This window comes from Heterobasidion irregulare (assembly GCF_000320585.1).
Source record: "Heterobasidion irregulare TC 32-1 unplaced genomic scaffold scaffold_03, whole genome shotgun sequence".
Taxonomy (NCBI): domain Eukaryota; kingdom Fungi; phylum Basidiomycota; class Agaricomycetes; order Russulales; family Bondarzewiaceae; genus Heterobasidion; species Heterobasidion irregulare.
The window spans coordinates 2,690,898-2,710,358 of record NW_009258199.1 but is presented as its reverse complement, the minus strand read 5'-3'; the positions used below and the strand labels follow the sequence as shown (position 1 = coordinate 2,710,358).

Below are 19,461 nucleotides of genomic sequence, written 5' to 3'. Positions count from 1 at the left end.
TGGGCTACCAGCCGCGTTGTGAACATCCTATTCTTGATCTTCTCCGTCGACCTAACTTAGCAAAGATCATCCATGATTCTGGTTACTTTCCGAATTCATAGTTCAATGTAGGGCGCCGAGATTCATAAAAAAAAATAGTATTTCTCATCCTACATAGCCCTAGAACCCACGACGCGAAAGTAACAAGGACCGTGGTCACATTACCGTCGAGGCTGGATAATTGTGGTGTCATGGAGCGTGCGCGGAGTGAGTCGGGGAGGGGGAGAGGAACGGCCCGCTGAGCGCCGAAGGCTCCCGACACGGAGACGGACGCGCCTGTCCGCTCTCCCACGATCCTTTCTCTTCCTCCAACCACCACCACCACCGCCGTCGTCGCCGTCGCCGTCCTTCACGTTCATCATGTTCGCCCGCTCCGCAGCCCGCACGCTCACTTCCCAGGCCCGCACGTTCTCCTCCTCGGCCGCGCGCCAGACGAAGGTCGCAGTCCTCGGCGCAGGCGGAGGCATCGGCCAGCCGCTCTCGCTCCTGCTCAAGATCGACCCCCTCGTCACGTCCCTCAGCCTCTACGACATCCGCGGCGCCCCCGGCGTCGCCGCCGACGTCAGCCACATCGACTCTGCGGGCGAGGTACGTCGCGTTTCGCGCCTGGGTATCGCTGTGACGTGGAGGGCAAAGGCGCTGCGGCTGAGGGCTTTGGCGCGCACAGGTCAAGGGCTACGCTGCAGACCAGCTTGACCAGGCCCTCGAGGGCGTCAAGGTCGTCGTTATCCCCGCCGGTGTCCCAAGGAAGGTTCGTGTCTCCTTTTACCTTTTTCTGTGCGCCCCGTCTCATCTTTTTCCCGTTCCAGCCCGGAGTAAGTCTCCCGTCCCGCTCTCCTCCTCGTGTCCACTCTAACCCCACCGCAAGATGACCCGCGATGACCTCTTCAACGTACGTACTCGCTACCGACAAAGACAACCTCTTGCATGCTAAATGTCGCGCGCAGACCAACGCGTCCATCGTCCGCGACCTCGCCTCCGCGATCGCCCGCGTCTCCCCCGAGGCGCACATCCTCGTCATCTCCAACCCCGTCAACTCCACCGTCCCCATCGTCGCCTCGACCCTCCAAAAAGCCGGCGTCTACGACCCCCGCCGCCTCTTCGGCGTGACCACGCTCGACGTCGTCCGCGCCGCGCGCTTCCTCGGCGAGGTCGCGTCCACCGACCCCAGCGACTCCGTCGTCACCGTCGTCGGCGGGCACTCGGGCGCGACCATCGTCCCGCTGCTCTCGCAGAGCGCGTACGGCAAGGCCGTCACCGGCGACGCGTATGCGAAGATCGTGCACCGCATCCAGTTCGGCGGCGACGAGGTCGTGCAGGCGAAGGACGGCGCGGGGAGCGCGACCCTCTCGATGGCGTACGCGGGCGCCAAGTTCGCGCACGCGCTGCTGCGCGGCTTGAGCGGCGAGAAGGGCGTCGTCACGCCGACGTTCGTGCAGAGCCCGCTCTTCGCTGACCAGGGCATCGACTTTTTCTCGTCCAACGTCGAGCTCGGCGTGCGTTGCCGTCTCTCGTCCTCCGCGCGCCGTGTCATTCCGTGCTTATCCCGTGCTTGCTCGGTTGCATGCTTGTTTGTGTTTGTAGGTCAACGGCGTGGAGAAGATCCACCCCATCGGCCCGCTCACGGCCGAGGAGGAGAAGCTCCTCGCGGCGTGCCTTCCCGACCTCAAGAAGAACATCGAGAAGGGCAGGGCTTTCGTCGCTTAGAGTCTGGCGTAGTCGTAGACACCGTCCTGCGTGGTAGTGCTCGGGGACTTATAAAATGGATGGTCGAGATACATCATGCCGATGCTCGTGTGCCGCTGCCGCTAAGATTACCCTGTCCGGTTTGCCATCAGTGCGTGGCTCTAACGAGTCTACATCCGCCTGTGCGCCGTACTATGTATGTTGACACGCGCGGTGACACCACCTGTCAGGACCCAGTACACAACTTGAGCCGAGCTCTACTGACCACGAGCACAACGTCATACTCGGCCGACCTCACAGCCATCTAGTGAGCCCGCTGACTCTGACATTTCGACCCAGACCGCCAGTCCTAACCCGCATCAAGACATATCACCCTCGCCCCCGCGCCGCCGACCCATGCCCCCGAAACCCAACGCGACGCCTCCAAAGCCCAACAAGCCGCGACCAAAACCGAGGACGAGGACGCATCGCTGCGGTTCATGGTCTTCATCGGGTCGCTCCGTGGGCTCCTAGCCAAGACTTGTGCCGCGCCGCCCCAGGCTCAGGCTCAGGCTCATACTCAGGCTCAAACTTATACTCATACTCAGGCTCATACTCGGGCGCAGCATCCGCACCCCAACCCAACCCCGCATTCGCACCAGCACCAGCTCTCGCGCCATGAACAGCATCATCCACAGCAGCTGCGCCAACAGCGCCCGCTGCCAAACTCGCGCCGTCGCAAGCAAGGACCAGGCGGCCTCGTCGACGCATGGCACGACCCCGAGGTCCTCGACGTCCGCCGCTGCGTGCGCGCCCTCGCGCGCGCGGCGTGCGTCCAGCATGTGGTGCGTACCCTCCCCCGCGCGACCCTGCGCACGCCGACCGCGGACTAACCATCGCGTCGCCGACCCGCAGCGATTCAGCGACGGCGTGCACTGCACGCGCTTCGTGGCCGCGCTCGGGCATGTGTTGGCGCGCGCGTGGCATATCCCTCTCACGCCAGCATCACTCTGCATGTCCGCGTCGCCACCGTCGACGACGACGCGCCCCATCCCCATCCCCATTGCCGCTCACGCTCACGCTCCGGCAGAGGCCCCTCGCGCGCGTGCGCCTCCGCGCGCGCGGGCTCTGGGCGGCGGCACGCCGGTCGTCTCCGTGTACATCCCGCACCCGCTGGAGCGCTTCGCGCCGTCGACGACGTCGCCGGACCTCAAGTCCGTGCTGAACGCGCTCGCGGCAGAGCCCGTGCAGTTGCGGATCCGGGGGGCCTGCGGTCCCTGGGAGGCGCACGGGCTTGGATGTGTGGGCTCCGCGGACGCGTTGGGGGACTTTGGCGAGCGGGGCGAGGGCGAGGACGGAGATGGGGACGGCTCGTTCTACGAGGACACGGCCTCTTTTTCTGCTGTACACGACGTCAGCTCCGTCCAGGTTGAGCCAGAGGAACCCATCCTTGCCCCCCGTGCGCGCGCTGCCGCGCGCAGGCTCGGGTCCGGGCTCGGTTTCAGCGACGCAATGCACTCATCTGGAGCCGAGCCAGCTCCAACATCAGTCTCGCCGCCCCGCCAGACGCTCGACCTCGTCGCGCTCTCTGTGAGTCTGGTCTCAGCGACGGCAGGCCGCTCTTCGGATACGGTGGCGCCCAAGGCCGTGAACGAGACGCAAGCCAAGACTATGACCATGACCGCGACCAAGACCACGACCAAGACCAAGGCCGAAGACAAGCCGAAGCCGGGGGCAACCACCGGCGCGCGGTCGAGCGGGGAAACCGACGCGGGCGCGGACGCGGACACCACCGACGTTGACGTCGACGCGTCGATGGCGGCGCAGCTCGCCACCGCGCTCGCGCTCCTCGGCGCGCTCGAGCCGGTGAGTGGTCTGCCCGTGCGCACCGTGCGCTCACTCACTCACTCATACTCACATGGCTCTGCCACAGCAGTCTCCGTCCGGCCCCCCACCCGCGCTGTGCGCGCACGCCGTCGAGAGTGTCGCCTCCGCCTCGACGCCTGACCGCCCCGCCCAGGCCCGCACTGTGCAGCCGCCGCCGCCGCGGCGACCCGCGTCGCATTCACAGCTCCCGTCGCAACCCCCACCACAGGTCAAGGCGCACGCTCGGCAGGCGCGCGCCCAGAGGCACAGCGCCGCCGCGGCGGTGGAGCCTGTGAAGCTGCGCAAGATGGGGTCGTGGGTGAGTGGGCTGTTCGGGGAGATCCAGAACTTGAAGGGGCGGGAGAGGGCGGGTGCAGGGGGCGGCGCGGTCAGGGTGGATGGGGACAAGGCGCGCGGGTGAGCGGTCGGGAGGATTGTTGTCGATGGTGTGTCTGTCTAGTTGTTCGTTTCTTTGTGATGCTTGTAAGTGCGCGGGATAGTGGAGCTTTAATTTAGGTATCAGCTTGACCAGTTGCTTACTGCAGTCACAATTAATCGTGATATTTTTCAAGAGTACCGGCTGGAGGAGACGTATTCAGATCAAAAGAAGGAGAGAAGAGACGGGTTGCAGGCGCACTGACTCGAGTAGATCGGTTGATGGTCACCTCGACGCACGACGTACACGACATAGTTGATACATGGTTAAGTAGCAAAACAACGATCCCACAGATCGCTCGTGCGATGTATTTTGATTGGAGAGATACGACACTGAACACAGCAAAGGACGACGTGAGTCACTGTGTTATGTCCACTGCTCGGTCGACGTACGCGGTGTGCTCGATCATCGGCCCTTGCCCTTGCCCTGCACGAGCGTGAACCCATCCTCGTCGACGACGGGCTCCGGCTTCGGCGTCCTCTGTGCGCGATCCAGCAGCTGCGGCGCCTCGTCCTCGCCTTCGTCGTCCTCGTCCTCCCACTCGCTCCCGCTTCCGTCCGCCTCCACCTCTGCATCCTCGACCTCGACCTCGACCGTCTTCCCCCGCACCCCCTCTGCGCGCGCCTCCACCTCCCGCACCGCCCTCTCGCCCTCGCCGCCCGCACCCGCACCCGCGTTCACGGCCCCCCACAGGCGCACGACGTCCCGCGCGACCGCGTCCTCGCTCCCGTCCTCGAGCACGACGTCAAACTCGTCCTCCATCACCTGAAGCAGCGTCGCGGCGACGTACTCCGCGTCCGGCGGTGGGTCTGTCTCCGTCTCAAACGCGTCGACGAGCACGGAGGCGAGCCAGGTGCGCTTGGCCGCGGACGCGGGCCCGCCCCAGGCGTTGTCGACCGCGGCGCGGAGGGCGGGCCAGAGGGCGAGGCGCGCGAGGACGCCACGGGCGAAGAGGACGGAGGTGGTGGGGAGCACGGGGGCGGGGGCGGACGTTGAGCTCGATGGTTGGGCGACGTCCATGGTGTTCAGGACCAATTTAGAGATATTCGGGCATTCTTTCCGTCGAGAGCTCGACATACAAGGCGCATTTACGTAATCTGACAAGATACATAACCGCCACTCGGGGCATCGGGGGGCGCGCTTAGTATTGGCCACCGCGTGCGCGCCTCCTTCCTGTACTGATCAAAGGGCCGATAATATCTTCACCTCTGACAGAAGCGTAGTGGCCGCGTGTAATGGCAGAAGCGGATTTCTGTGATCACTCGCTGCTGTTCGTCTCTGTGTATGTATGCCGATGTGCCTCAATCCCAATTCATCCGTCCAAGTGTCGAAGCTCCCCGGAACGCATCCACGATGTCTGCCCATACCCACACATATAGCCAGCTGAGGCTCACTATTATTGCAAACACACGGCACCGTCTCGCACACTCTTCGCGATGTCGATGGAATCTGACTGTCCTATTGACCGGCATCATGGGGAACTTCCGCCGCAGGACAACTCGTGCGTGCATGCACTGAATTATATCGACCTGGTCGCAGGTGCGCTGTCCCCCAGGACGTACATCTTACTCTAGCTTATCGACGACCGGCATGCATCCTGGCTTTGATATGACTCGGGAAGCGCATGTAGCGTTCTAAAACACCGGACTTCGTCGGTTAGCCGGCCAGAAGCGAGAGAAAAGACCTGCTCACGCTACCGTGTGTTCAGCTGGTGATTACATGGTGAATACATGGCCAACTTTCCTTTTTTGGGTAGGTTAGCCATGTAATCACCCTTTATCGGTTGATTCCATGCTGAACACATCGAACTCTGCCCGCGGTGTGAGATATGACAACGGAGCTCTTAGCTGTTCTCGAGGCTCGCCTGCTGCGGCCGACCGAAGCTTCAGAGGCGACCAACTAAAGCTACCTATACCTATTGTAAGCACAGCTGAGTGGACGATGGCTCGCAATTTATCGTCTTCTGTCGCGGAGCGCTTTTGTTGTCGTCGAGCCGATGCAGGCAAAATGGAGGTGCATGAAGGATCTCCATCCGACACCGATCGAAGTTTAATTCCTCAAGCGGGTTTCCGCTTCGATCTAAAAAAACAAAAAGTATAAGCTTTTTGCCCCTAAGTCAGCGACGAGTTTCTGCACCTCCACATCGTCGATTCTTGCGACTCGCCAGACTCCCTATACTTATAGCGGGCGACCGGCATACGCGATGGGCGACGAGAACCGCAGGCAGAAGCTTACCGAGCTGATGGCGAGGCGTGAGTCGGAGGCTCGCGCCAACGCTAGAATCTCTCCGGAAATAGCGGCATCTATGCAGTCGGCAAGGGAGATGGAGAGACGGTTGAAGCGGCTCATGTTACCTCTCAGGAGGGCAATTGCAGAGTCGAAGGCATTGTCAGCGCATATCAAAGTGGAACGGGACAAGCTGAGGGCGACGATGGCGCGGTTGGGACTCGAGAGTGGATATGGAGAAGAACGTAGGGATGGCGGCGCTGGAGGAGTGGCGGCGACGCCTGGGCTCTAGGCAGAGGATCTTGGGATTGACCATGCCAGCCATCGCCAGATGCCTTTAGCAGGCTTGGCGCCGCGGGGCTCGGGTGCGCTGCCGCACGATCACGGTGAGATGCGGGAGCTATGTAGATGAGGAGCAGGTCAGGGTTGGGTGATGGCTGTGCGGACTTTGAGGAATGCCAGCCTTCCCTTGGACTGCCCGAGAGAAGCGTTGTGTGGCGGCTTTGGTGTTGTCTGCTCGGAGGCCGTTCTGGTTGTGATTTGGGTGATGGCGGAAGAGTACACGGTGCGGTGGGCGGGGAGCTGTGAGCGTTGGCAGCGACGCTCGAGAGGGCTCGAGCCAGATGGCGGCGGGCGGGAGCGCGGATGCAGGAGGAAGTACAGCGTGCAAAAGACCGGTCTCTTTCGCGCGCTTTCCAGTCTGCGCGGATTTTTTCAAAGCGTCCTCGTCTCAGGCAACAGAAATCTCCGCCGTCACAACCAGCTTTGAATCCCGGGATCTCACCTCTGCGATGCACGACACAAGGCTGCAGGAACGAGCCGTCCGGCGCAGCACCGGTGTTCTCTTGTCAGGAATCCACGAGCAGTGGGAGCAGGAGAGAGCGAGGCACAAGGAAGAGCTTGCTGCATTGTTTGCGAGGCAGCTGCAGGAGCTACGGGGTGAGATGGAGGGGATGTTGGAGAAGGCGGTGGAGAAGGCAGCAGGAAAGGCGGAGAGGGAACAGGAGATGCGAGACGTGGTGCTGGCAAAGAGGCTGGAGAAAGCAGAGGGAGCAGGAGAAGCAACAGCTCGAGTGGGAACACAAGTCTGCCCAGGCTGACAATGAGCTCCGGGCGGAGCAGGAGAAGCTTCAATTGGACTCACGCTTCAAGACGGATCACGAACAGCTCCAGGCAACAGTTCATCGACAGGTTGAGCATATGGCGATGTTATCAGAGCACAAAAAATCCAAGGTGCGTTGTCGGCAACTCACCACGGTCGAGAGCCTCGTCCCCAGTGAGGTGTGCCCGTCAGATCATGGATGCTCTGGGATCGTAGGTCTCGGTAACGAGACCAGTAACCAGTGCTAGCTTTGCCTACACCTGTTCTATGAGGTTTCACAAGCGCATACCATCGAGGGCCTCTGCAACCTAATAAAACCCACCAAAGCGTTCGATAAAATAGTGGCAGCAGGATGTAAGGACAAGGAGCGGCTCGCCACCGCCAAGGGCCTCTTCACAGGGTCCACAAGTGACAAGGTCCTTGCCCTCCGTCTGCTTAAATCACCTGCTGGATATCTCGTCGTGCGGCGCTTTGCTCCTCTGCGAAGGAAGGCGCCAGTCGATCGTGAGCTCGAGGGGATCCAGCCCGCCGGTGATCGCCTTCATTCACAGACCAGAGACGGAATTCTCCTACTGGTTTTCTTTGTCTGTGACTATGACTGAACGCTGTTTATTCTTGAGACCGTTTTTACAACACGCACTCGGCCACGTTCCATAATTCCATACCAAATTCTGTGGAATTCCGTATCCCGATCCTGTATTCCGATTGTAGCTACTGCCAGCATTCATGAGTAGAGCCCCGCTGCCCATGATCTTCCACAGGTTCATACGTCTAACACCGACACATTACTAAAGTGTATATCACCGTTTTGTTCACCACACATCGTACACTCGCGCTCTTCTCTTTCTTTCTGCCTTTCTCTTCGTCTGTGGGTCTGAACGTCTGAACGGGCGCCCTGCCACGCGCGCACGCGCGCACGTTCACTCGAACACGATCGCGATATCGGGGCCCTTCGCATCGAGCCACCGCGTCCACATGTCGCGGTAGACCGGCGTCCAGCGGAAGGACGCGCCGAAGACGGCCGCGTCGGGGAGCAGGCGCGCGATGCGGTGCATCTCGCGCCGGTCGCGGCTGCTGTAGCGCTTCAGGAGCACCGCGGCGCGCTTGAGGCTCGGGTGGTTCTGTAGGGTGGGACGGAGTGGGCGCGGAGGGAGGCGGGAACGGAGGGGCGGCGCACCTTGCCCGGGAAGACCATGCGGTGCCATTTGCGGAACGCGGCGGGCGGGAGCGCGTACTCTGCGCGCTCCGCGTCTGTGTGGGCGCGGGTGCGGGTGCGGGTGCGGTAGGGCGGGAGGAGGCGCGGGACGTAGGAGAGCACGAGCGGGATCTGCGGGGCGTCGCGCGCGCGGGCATCGGAGGGCGCGAGGGCGCGCTGCCCGCGGGCGGCTGCGGCCCAGTATTTTTGTTCGTCGGCGGGGGAGGCGTATTTCGCGTGTAGGGGGAGGGGATGGGGGTGGGGGTGGGGCGCGAGGGGTAGGAGCCAGCGGGGCAGCGGGGGGATCGGTATTGACGGTGGGCGGAAGCGGAAGTTCGGGATCGGGAGGCGGCTGAGCGCGTATGCGCATCGGGATTTGAGGAGGTGGTGGAGATGGTGTGCGTATGTGTAGATGGAGGAGGGGGAGGGGAGCACGCGGGATAGGTACTCGCGGCAGTGGGAGAGGAGGGCTGTGATGGGAGGGGAGGGGATGCGCGGGGCGGGGCGGAGGTTGCTGCTGGTGCTGGTGCCGAGGTTGCATTCTGGGTCTGGGACCACCAGTGGTGAGAGCCAGAGAGGCGCGAGGTGCTGTGTGGGTAGAATCAATGCGGACGCGCCTGAGCAGACGGACATGCCGGCACTCACTATTGCGAAACTGTGTCCGAGGCGCATGGTTACGGAGAGGAGGAGCGATGCGTGTTGCTGGAGGGGGGATCGGGGGGAAAGGGCGCTGGCCGACGGTCAGTGGGGTGAGGAGTAGTCGAGTTACATAAAACGGGGTGCGGGTGTTGTAGGTACATCATCGATCGCTTGGACCGCGTGTCGGCAACGCGGGGGAGCAGGCAAAAGCTGAGAGTGGGCGCTGCCTGGGGGCAGAGGCGCTGCTTTGGCCGTAGCTGGAGAGGGCACACTCACTTGGAGTCGGAGATGGGCGCGCGGCTCGCGGCCCTCTGCCCTGCATCTCGAGGCATTCATAATGCCGAAAGGACAACGAACGTTGTCCCCGAGCAGTATCTTGATAGGTCTCTAAAAGTACGCTGGTCGCGAAGCAGAGGTCATCAGGCCTCAGGCCGAGTCCGATTTAATCGTCCCAGGAGCCGGTCGAGGCGTTGGGCGCGTCGGAGAGATGCGTGTGGAGATTGCAGCCCATGCATCGATCGATGAAACTGTGTGTTCTAGATTGCAAGGACGTGTTCGGAGGCAGCGTCGACGACGACGACGACGACGACGACGACGACGACGACGACGACGAGGAGCAGGCCGAGGAACAGCGAATTGGATCTCCGCTTGAAGGGCGAGCCGCAGACCAAGGACGCCGGTCGTAGCAACATTGTCCTCCTCCTCATCCCTCTCCTCTCCTCTCCTTCCCCTCCTTTCTTTTCTTTTCTTTCTGCTGGTGAGCCCCGCGTCGCTCTCGCAGACGTGGCCAGCGCTGACCGCACCGCTCAATTTATTGCCCGTTCAATCGCATCACGCCCGCAGGTCTGAACACGCTTTCGTATCGCTCTCGGTCTTCCTGCTTTGGCCCCACCTTCCCTTCCCACAATTCCCGATATAATCACCATGGACGCCGCGCGACGACCGCAGCGCCAGGACACCTTCGACCTCCGAGGCCAGCTTATTCCTGACGACGACGGCCTCGCCGTGCAGGCCCATAACGACGCCTACCCCTCCGACGAGGAACACTCCGTCCTCGAGGATGACTCCGACACGGACGACAGAGACGGCGACTACGCCGAGGAGGACGACCGCTCCTCCACCCTCTCCATCCCCAGCGAGTCCATCGACTTTGATCTCGTCTACTCGCTCCACACCTTCGCCGCGACCGTCGAGGGCCAGGCGAGCGTCGTCAAAGGCGACAGCCTCACCCTCATGGACGACAGCAACAGCTACTGGTGGCTCGTCCGCGTCCTCAAGACCCAGGAGATAGGCTATATACCCGCCGAAAACATCGAGACGCCCTTCGAACGCCTCGCCAGGCTCAACAAACACCGCAACATTGATGTGAGTGCCCCATCATCGCGTCGCCGTGCCGCCAATGATACCACCGCGCGCCGGTCGTGCTTCTTTCCGTCCCGATTCTCGTTCTCCACGCGTCTCTGACGACCTCGCGTGTACCAGCTCGCACAGCCGAATCAGATCGAGAAGCAAAATGGCCTGCAGGAGTCGCGCGACCACTTCAGGAACAACATGTCCTCGCGCACAGGCACGCACGCGAACACGCCCTCGCCCCCGACCGCGTCGACCGCGCCCGCTGCGCGCGCGCGCCGGTCCGCCAAGGGCGTCGTGTTCACCCCCTCGCTCCAGGTGCACCGGTACCCGCCTGCCGTATGGGGCGAGGAAGAGGACGAGGAGGAGGATGTGGAGTGGGACGACGAGGGGTACGAGGGCGAGGACCGCGCGCTTGCGGAGGAGGCTGCACGCGCGAACGGCGAATTGGGCATGGAGCCCGACGACGGGATGAGCTGGGAGGACGGGGCGGCGGAGGAGGCGCGAGCGCGCCAGCAGGAGGCGCGCGCGGAGGAGTCGCGACAGCAGGAACTTCAAGTGCAGCAGCAGCAGCAGCAGCAACAACAACAACAACAAATGCAACAGCAGCAACAGCGCCAGCAGATCGAGGAACAACAGCGTCGGCAACAACAACAACAACAGCAGGAACAGCAGCAGCGCTCGGCCGCCGCGCAACAGCCTCAACAAGGCTCTTCGCTCCTCGTGCGCAAACCCGACTCGCGCGAGGTCCTCGTCGACAGTCCCGTGTCCGCGTCGCCGACCGCGTCCGGCACGTCCCATCGCTCGCTCGACCCGGCCGACGCCGTCGAGACGCGCAAGGTGAGCGCGACGCCGGTGATCGCGCGCGACGACGCGGTTGTGATGGAGCAGAGACAGCAGCCGCAGGCCGGCGCGGTCGGCGGCCCGCTGCTGCCCAGCGCGATCATGCAGCGCCAGGAGGACGACAGGAAGCGGACGCGCGAGGAGATCGAGGCGATCGAGAACGAGGCGCGGAAGAAGAGCAAGGGTTCCCCCGCGACGCAGCGCGCGCCGGTCAGCAGCGGCGGGAAGCTGCGCAAGGAGCGGGAGTCGACGGACGAGGAGGGCGGGAAGGATAAAGACCGGAAGAGCAAGTCTGGGCTCTTTGGCGGGTTGTTTGGGCGGAAGAAGGACAAGGGCAAGGAGAAGGGGTCGTCGGGCTCGATCTCGGACATGGGGCACAGCGATCCGGGTCGTGGGTCGGAGGAGTCAGGACGGTCGAGCAACCCTCAGTACAGCATACAGAGCGATGTCGTCCCACCGGCGACCGCGACCCCGCCACGACAACCACAACAACCACAGCAGCCGCAACAGCAACAGGCGATGCAGCGCGCCATCGGTCCATCAACACCGCCGCAGGACACGCGCGCGTCTGGCTCCATGTCGCCCGTCTCTCAGCACGCTATCCAACTGCGCCAACGCGATCAGCAGCAGCAGGCGCTGTACCAGCAATATCTCAACCGCTCCCCGTCGTCCCCGCCCGAAGCACAGCCCTCGTTCGGCCTGCAGTCCGTATCGGCCGTCATGCACGGCTCGATGTCGTTCAGCACCGCCAGCTCCTCTTCGGGGCTCGGCCCGCCGACCGAGGGCCGGCGTCCGCGCCCGGGCTCGCTCGTCCTCGCACCGAGCACGGTCGACGGACAGGGCGTCGGCGTCGGCGTGCCCGAGCTCAGCGTCATCCGCGTCTTTGCGGGCAAGAGGCTCGAGACGGAGGCGACGTTCAAGACCGTGCTGCTCAACTCGTCGACGACGTCGTCGGACCTCGTCAAGCAGGCCATCCAGCGCTTTCGGCTCCCTGCCGGGGAAGACGCGAACGACTACTTTCTCACAGTGAAGCAGGTCGAGGGGTCGTCGGCGATGCTCAGGCCCGAGGAGCATCCGTTGGTCGTGTTCGAGACGCTGGTCGAGGCCGCGATGGAGCTCCCGAAAGTCAAGCGCAGTAGCGTGGGGAGCATCAGCTCGATCACGAGCAATCTCTCCATGCACCCCGCGATCAAGAAGCTCCCGATGAACGATTTCACGGACGACTCGGCCGTCAAATTCTACCTGAACAGGAGGGGAGAACGCGGGGCTGATGACGGCATGGGCGACGACGGCGACGACACGCTCATGGCGGAATCCGTGCACAGCGACGACGAACAGCCGCTGTCGCCACGGCCCCAGTACCTCTCTGTATCTGGCAGCGGCCCCAGCGTTCCCCCGGAGCGCTTCAGCTCCCCCTCCTTCCGCTTTGCGCTCAAGCTCATCATACATCCGGACGACCTCCCGGACGACATGGTCTTCGATCCGTCGACAGAGGCCATCGTTTTCAAAAACACGCTGCGCGACCGGTCGCAGTCGAGCGCGGGCGTTCCGCCCGGCATCTCGCAGGCGCACCGCCGCAAAATCTTCGTCTTTCCGAAGAACATCACCGTGGCGGAGGTGATCGAGATCGGGCTCGAGCGGTTCGGCATCTTGGAGGGCGTCGTGGACGGCGGGGACGAGGTCGAGGACAAGCAGTCGAAGCGGCGGAGCTCGTCCCGCGTGCGCTACGCGCTGAACGTGAGCGTCGACCCCAACAGCAGTAAAGGTACGCAACGGCGCCCGCTCTGCCGCTTTTGGCGCGTTGCAACAGATTCTGATCGCGCGCCTGTGCTTTAGAACGGGAACTGTCACCGTCAAGCAAGGTGATAGACGCGTACCCGCGACCGCCCGCATACCGAGCGGTGGAACGTCGGTTCAGTGATAGCAAACGTCGCTCCGTGGATTCCATGCAGCTGCTCGGGAACTCTGACGACGTACAGCCTGACGACCCTATTTTTGTCCTCCGCCGCGCAGTCAGCTACCGCACGTCTTCGCGCCGCCTTTCCACCGCGCTCGACGAGATCGCGCTCCAGCACATGCACCGCGAGTCGGTCTCGACCGCCAGCATGACCTCGGACTCTGCTGCGGGCCCCAGCGAGGAGCCGAGGCAGCGGCACATGTCGAAGCAGGAGCTGATCGCAGCGCAGCGGGCGGCGACGCGCGCGAACCAGCGTGCCATCTTGTCCGCGCAGACGAACTCGGTCCGCGGCATGGACGTTCTTCTCCCAGGCAATGCCATGATCCGGAGCTCGCGTTACGAGGTCGACGACAGGATGCGGTACTCGTATGTGCAGCCCGACGGGGAGACGTACGACATCAGCGATATCGTGGAGGAAGAGTGGCAGGGCGAGGGTGCGCAGAGGAGGGAGACCGCGTCGCAGCAGGGCGACCTGCTCGAGGGCGTCCTCTCGCGTCACAAGGACGGCCTGAGCGAGAAGCTGGACCGCGTGCTGAGCAAGATCAAGGACAGCAGAGGCGCCGCCAGAGTCCCAGTCTCTCAGGCGACGTCCGCCTCGACGATGGACAGCATCGCGTCCGAGTACTCTGACGTCGGCCCGGACGCGGCCGAGCAGTCGACCTCGCGGTCCGCCACGCCATCAGCCGCCCAGCTGAACGCGCACGCGCGCGCGCTTGCCTCGACCACCAACGCCAACCCCCAGATCATCACCGATGCCCCGCGCGTCGCTTCGCCGGTGATGGTTGCCGCTGTGCCTCGAACGGCATCCCCAATAGACCCGAAACGGCCAAGGACCAACACCCCCACGGGGGCATCTTCCTCCTTGTCTTCTTCGTCTTCTAATTCCAAGGGCGCCGCCGCCACCGCCGCCGCTCCTCCGTCGCATCTGCGGCAGCCGTCCATTGCATCCGTCATGTCTGATTTGTCGGGCTACCGCACCGCCGTCGGTTCGCCCGTGGCGTCTTCGCCCTCGTTGCCGTCCAGGAACGCTTCGACGCCCAAGCCCCCCAAGGCGAGGCCCGTCCTGCCCAAGGACGACTTTGGGTTCTCTAATATGATGGCCATCATCGAGCTCGCGGGCGCGCAGAACAAGGCGCCGCCGCTGGCGCCTATGGACCCCGTGGACGAGCTGCTGTTCGGGAGGACGATCGATCTGGGGACGTTGCACCCGCACGTGCGCGAGATCTACGCGTCGACGTTTCAGCAGCTGGAGGAAATGGACACGGTGCGTCACGAGGGCCTCTCTCGTTGCGAGTGTGTCATGTTGAGTGTTTGCTGACGCTGGGCTGTGACGCAGACTTTGGATGATCTTCTACGGAGCGCTGTGCGAGCGTAGATGTCTTGTTCCTTTTTTTTTTGGCTTTGTAACTTATTTGTCGCCCTGATACCACTTTTAATCATTATTCGCCCTGTGTTGGACCTAACTCGAAGCCCCTAAACGCTTTGGTGCCAGCGTTGAAGCCCCTAAACGCGTCTGGTAATGGCGCTGATTCGGTCCTACGCCGGCCTTTGCGTCCCACACAGAACGCCTTGGCAACGCCAATTCGACGTGCGAAGCACTTGGACGGCAGACAGACAAACTGAGGACACCGAGGATCAGAGTGCGTTCTGTCCTGCGTCGTCAGTGTGAACACGAAATAATCTCACCAAGCCATCAGCGCCCTAGTCATTCAGTGCTTGCTTCCACGACAATTTTAAGAGGCCAGACTCTGGAAAACGTGATTGTTGCGAGCGTAGCACGCACCCCGACCCTGCTTCATTAGTGTACGTTGATCAATCCGTGTGAGTGCGGCCCTCGTTCTGATGTATGGCACAGAAGTAAATAAACGCCCATTACAAAGGCAAGGTGCCATACAGGATAGGGCCTGGCGTGGGTGCTCGGGTTCTCATCGCAGCCCATCGCGTTCATGACTTCCAAACTAAGGAAGGGTTGCCAAACCGGACGCCCTCTCACGAGCTGTTGCGGCTCTAACTTTACAGATGTGATCGGTGATAATGTGTCAGTTAGAGGTATGTCACCCCCACTGACGCGCATACATGGAGCAACGTAGGGCATAGAGCTGCTCGACTCTTCTGCTCGTCCGTCCATCGTGCGACGACTGCGCACACAGCACCGGCAGTGGTCTCTGCGTGGACAAAAGAGTCATCGCGGTGCTGCTCCCGAGTTGGTTTCAGACAGCTGGAGCGTCACGATAGCAGAAGTGCTGTGCGTTCACTGATCCTGGGCCACAGCGTTTTGCAAGGCGGCTCCGTAACGCAATTAAGTGAGCTAACGACTCGATCGAATATCACGTCGCAGCCTTACATGGTAATAGGGCTGTTTTTTCGAGCCAACGCGAGACAGCGCTGCGTAATTGTGTTGCTATACTGGTGCGTGGTCCCCAGCGCTCACATCATTTCCGCGCTCAACAATCGAGATACCGGATGCTTGTGACAGCCTCGTCCGTTTCACTTTAGGATTGGTGCTGTAATTTAGTAGGCGACAATGGAGCGCAGTCGTCGTTATCTCCAAGTGGCAAGGGATATACTCACATTTCAAGTTACTGTGGCCTGAGCCACCAATTATGGACGGCCTACTTGGAATTATTAAACTGCATCTGACTTGGAGCGTGCCACTGATATGTTGTCGTCTGCAGATGTGACTCCAAACAAGCCATATCCCATCATTTCAGGATGTATGGGATTACACCCGTGCTCGGCGTCGCCAGGAACTGTGGCTCCAACAATAGGCTTTTATCTGATCTATTCACCTGGAATCATTATAACAGATGATCCCTGGCCGCATCTATGATTGTATAGATTAATTCATCTCCTTTAGATTCAACATCGACATTTGGGGAACGAAGACCTACAAGCGTTATGACTGGCCATGTACCTGTCTGACAATTGCGATGACACTACGTCTCGTAGCATTCCGCCCAGTCATTGCAGGACACCTCGTCAGCAGAAGCTGTTCAGCAGAATTAGCGCATAGCGCGTATAAAATCCTAGCACTTGCGTGAGTTTTTATCACTACCTTGTGCATTCTGCACTTTTCTCTCGTTTCAAATCTCTCTGTCGAGATGACCTACGGCTTTGCGGCCTTTGCGGCCTTGTTGCCTGCTATCGCTTTTGCTGCCATTGGACCTGTTGCTGATCTTCACATCGTGAACAAGCAGATTGCTCCAGACGGTTTCAGTCGCGAGTACGTTCGTCTTTCTGACGTTCAGTTTCCTCGAAATGCAGACGTTGTTGCTTTGCAGCACCACCCTAGCAGGCGGAACCTTTCCGGGGCCTTTGATTAAGGCTAACAAGGTCCGCTACATTTGACGTCACTTGCGGAGAATATGCTGCTGACTGCAGGCGCTATGTAAATTAGGGCGACGAATTCAAAATCAATGTATACGATGATTTGACAGACGACAGGATGGAGCTATCTACCTCCATTGTGAGCACCCGCACTTGTCCAATGGAAACGTCAGTCATTCGAGCCTCTTTTCTATCAGCATTGGCACGGTCTCTTCCAACATACCACCAACTGGGCAGATGGTGTTTCTTTTGTGACACAATGCCCTGTCGTGCCCCAGCACTCCTTCCTATACGATTTCCATGCTCCTGGACAAGCAGGGACCTTCTGGTACCATTCGCATATTGCTACGCAATACTGCGATGGTTTAAGAGGTCCGTTGGTCATCTATGACCCTGCCGATCCGTATGCCTACATGTATGATGTGGATGATGGTCAGTCGAGCTCTATCCTGTTTTAAGACATTGTCCTGATTGACCTTCATTTCGCTGCAATATGTAGAGAGTACTGTGATTACTCTGGCCGACTGGTAAATTTCTTCATTTGCTGTTCTATACATAGATGCGCCACTGAGCGCTTCATAAAATCTAGGTACCACTATCTGTCCAGCGATGCTCCGACCATCCCGTCAGTCGTATCTCGATCTGTGGCACTCTGATCAAACTCAATATGATCTCATTCGAGCTAGAGCACCGAATACGACTTTAATCAATGGGCTAGGGCGGACCGTGAATGGCTCCGCCACCCCACTCGCAGTCGTTTCGGTGGTACAGGGCAAACGGTGATTATTGCGCTTTCCGTATTTGATCGTGTCGCGCAGCGCGTGTCTGACCTGTCGTTTGAATCCAGTTATCGCTTCCGACTCGTCGGCATCTCTTGCGACACCAACTTCGTGTTTTCAATTGATCAACATAATCTGACCATAATCGAGGCAGACGGGAACAATGTGCTGCCCTTGCTTGTGGACTCGATTCAAGTCTTGGCTGGTACGTCCTCATTTACTCCTTTTTCGCGATAGCAGTCATCACACATCCATTAGGTCAACGATATTCTGTCGTCGTAAGCATCATGCCATCTGTTCGCCCTGTATTTATTGACCACACCTGCTCAGGTCCAAGCAAATCAACCAATTGACAATTATTGTAAGTCAATTTGGAATGGATTGGTCGACCCGAAGTCCATATGTTACATATCCAGGGATTCGTGCGCAACCCAATGATATCGCTCAGGGCTTTGACAATGGTCGGAACTCTGCCATTTTGCGTTACAACGGCGCTCCCACCACAGATCCAACGACTCCTCTCGTCAACAGCACAATGCCAATGGTGGAAACCAACCTTCATGTGAGTGTCATGTCCATCAACGTCAAAACAAAACAGGCAGTTGATTTTTTCGCAGGCGCGCGAAAATCCTCCAGCTGTACGTCGACTGTGACCTAATTTTTGAGCGGAAATCACTGAGCTAGACATTAGCCTGGAAACCCTGTTCCTGGTGGAGCTGATATCAACATCAGATTGGTCTCATCGATTGTGGTGCGTATCGTGTCGCCGTCTTCGTCAACCAATAAACCTTGCTGACTTGCTTGCGCTTCCGGATAGAATAACACTTACTTCGCGATGAACGATGTAATATTCGTTCCGCCCTCTGTTCCTGTCCTCCTTCAAATCATGAGTGGAGTCAAGCGCGCTCAGGATTTACTTCCTAAAGGGAGCATATATGGCGTGGAACGCAACAAATCAGTCGAACTCGTTATCCCCGCACTCGGGCTGGCTGGTCCCGTAGGTCCACACTTATGTTGAGTGTTCATTGAAGCTTACACTTATAATACATGTAGCACCCAATGCACTTACATGGTGTAGGTTTCTTGTTTGGCTGTATAGCTCTGGATGCGCTCTGACGATTATCTTCACTCTCAGCATGCTTTCTCGGTTGTACGCAGCGCTGGGAGCAGCACATACAATTTCGAGAATCCCGTTCGCCGCGACGTAGTCAGTATGGGCAATGACGGTGACGAAGTAACCATTCGCTTCTTCACCGATAACCCCGGCCCTTGGTTCTTCCACTGGTGAGCCAGGTTTTCTTTGGAAGAGTCGTTGGGTCATATTAATCTCGAACAATTCAGCCATATTGACTGGCATCTCGCCGCGTAAGTTGAACGATCTCACTCATGAAGCCAGGGTGGTTGAAATATTCTGTTTCAGCGGATTCGCTGTCGTCCTGGCTGAGGACGTTGCCGATGTTCCTCTTGTTGACCCGACGCCAGGTTTGTTTGCTTGACTGCTTCCACATCAATTCATGCATGCTAACTCCACACTGTGCTAGCTTCTTGGAAGGCCTTGTGTCCAACCTACAACGCCTCGTCTCCCTCTGTTCATGTGCGCCCATTGCCAAAGGCACAGGGCTTCCCTCAGTGATTACGCCTATACTTGACAGCCAAAAAACCAGTTTTTCCTTTGACTAAAGATACTCTTCCGCTCTCTTGGACATATACGAGCATATGCCTTCCCATTCAGTCGCCCAACTCATGGCACGACACTGTGAAATTATTTGTGCATTTTTTCTTTGGGTTTAATTGGTAGCTACATCTCCCTGACAAATTACTACCTTGTACATAGCAGCTTTGGTCTGCAATTCAAACCAAATTGTCCAGCTCGATCGACGACTCGCGCCACGGAGATCAATGCAAAAGTGGCTGTGCAGTGTTGTGGTCGGATTTTGCCGAGGGAGCAAAGTCCATACTCGCCGCCAGTGCGCCACGTCGATTTCAGGTTGCTCGAATCCATTCAATAGATCTCCTGGGATCTGCACAGTGGTCTTC

At 59.8% G+C, this 19,461-nt stretch overlaps 9 protein-coding genes across 9 annotated transcripts; 7 read left to right on the top strand and 2 right to left on the bottom strand.

Annotated features, from left to right (window-relative positions):
- The first annotated feature begins 341 nt into the window (after window positions 1–341).
- MDH1 (NAD-malate dehydrogenase) lies at window positions 342–1,949 on the top strand. Its single transcript, XM_009546014.1, has 6 exons — window positions 342–627; window positions 707–790; window positions 849–854; window positions 908–931; window positions 987–1,535; window positions 1,624–1,949. The coding sequence occupies exons 1-6, from the start codon at window positions 400–402 to the stop codon at window positions 1,744–1,746; spliced, it is 1,014 nt and encodes a 337-aa protein (XP_009544309.1). The 5' UTR covers window positions 342–399; the 3' UTR covers window positions 1,747–1,949.
- Window positions 1,950–2,382: 433 nt separating this feature from the next.
- HETIRDRAFT_311944 (uncharacterized protein) lies at window positions 2,383–3,991 on the top strand (the record flags this gene model as incomplete). Its single annotated transcript, XM_009546013.1, has 2 exons — window positions 2,383–3,570; window positions 3,638–3,991. 2 exons carry the CDS (start codon window positions 2,383–2,385, stop codon window positions 3,989–3,991), a joined length of 1,542 nt encoding a protein of 513 aa, XP_009544308.1.
- A 117-nt stretch (window positions 3,992–4,108) lies between these two features.
- On the bottom strand, window positions 4,109–5,026 carry HETIRDRAFT_473388 (uncharacterized protein; the record flags this gene model as incomplete). The annotated part of the gene is made up of 2 exons (XM_009546012.1): window positions 4,109–4,338; window positions 4,399–5,026. One exon carries the CDS (start codon window positions 5,024–5,026, stop codon window positions 4,412–4,414), a length of 615 nt encoding a protein of 204 aa, XP_009544307.1. The 3' UTR covers window positions 4,109–4,338; window positions 4,399–4,411.
- A 1,183-nt stretch (window positions 5,027–6,209) lies between these two features.
- On the top strand, window positions 6,210–6,524 carry HETIRDRAFT_450090 (uncharacterized protein; the record flags this gene model as incomplete). Its single annotated transcript, XM_009546011.1, has 1 exon — window positions 6,210–6,524. The coding sequence occupies one exon, from the start codon at window positions 6,210–6,212 to the stop codon at window positions 6,522–6,524; it is 315 nt and encodes a 104-aa protein (XP_009544306.1).
- Window positions 6,525–6,855: 331 nt separating this feature from the next.
- Window positions 6,856–7,936, top strand: HETIRDRAFT_103195 (uncharacterized protein; the record flags this gene model as incomplete). Its single annotated transcript, XM_009546010.1, has 3 exons — window positions 6,856–7,317; window positions 7,355–7,556; window positions 7,617–7,936. The coding sequence occupies 3 exons, from the start codon at window positions 6,856–6,858 to the stop codon at window positions 7,934–7,936; spliced, it is 984 nt and encodes a 327-aa protein (XP_009544305.1).
- Window positions 7,937–8,254: 318 nt separating this feature from the next.
- HETIRDRAFT_425924 (uncharacterized protein) lies at window positions 8,255–9,201 on the bottom strand (the record flags this gene model as incomplete). Its single annotated transcript, XM_009546009.1, has 2 exons — window positions 8,255–8,455; window positions 8,512–9,201. 2 exons carry the CDS (start codon window positions 9,199–9,201, stop codon window positions 8,255–8,257), a joined length of 891 nt encoding a protein of 296 aa, XP_009544304.1.
- A 255-nt stretch (window positions 9,202–9,456) lies between these two features.
- Window positions 9,457–9,854, top strand: HETIRDRAFT_450087 (uncharacterized protein; the record flags this gene model as incomplete). The annotated part of the gene is made up of 2 exons (XM_009546008.1): window positions 9,457–9,561; window positions 9,624–9,854. The coding sequence occupies 2 exons, from the start codon at window positions 9,457–9,459 to the stop codon at window positions 9,852–9,854; spliced, it is 336 nt and encodes a 111-aa protein (XP_009544303.1).
- Window positions 9,855–10,092: 238 nt separating this feature from the next.
- HETIRDRAFT_314688 (uncharacterized protein) lies at window positions 10,093–14,636 on the top strand (the record flags this gene model as incomplete). Its single annotated transcript, XM_009546007.1, has 4 exons — window positions 10,093–10,533; window positions 10,651–13,120; window positions 13,198–13,972; window positions 14,150–14,636. 4 exons carry the CDS (start codon window positions 10,093–10,095, stop codon window positions 14,634–14,636), a joined length of 4,173 nt encoding a protein of 1,390 aa, XP_009544302.1.
- A 1,783-nt stretch (window positions 14,637–16,419) lies between these two features.
- On the top strand, window positions 16,420–19,057 carry lcc11 (laccse sensu stricto; the record flags this gene model as incomplete). The annotated part of the gene is made up of 18 exons (XM_009546006.1): window positions 16,420–16,541; window positions 16,600–16,651; window positions 16,716–16,784; window positions 16,843–17,077; window positions 17,145–17,172; window positions 17,235–17,270; window positions 17,332–17,424; window positions 17,493–17,629; window positions 17,683–17,702; window positions 17,755–17,785; window positions 17,841–18,007; window positions 18,116–18,172; window positions 18,242–18,421; window positions 18,478–18,498; window positions 18,560–18,708; window positions 18,766–18,789; window positions 18,845–18,906; window positions 18,966–19,057. 18 exons carry the CDS (start codon window positions 16,420–16,422, stop codon window positions 19,055–19,057), a joined length of 1,575 nt encoding a protein of 524 aa, XP_009544301.1.
- Window positions 19,058–19,461: the final 404 nt, after the last annotated feature.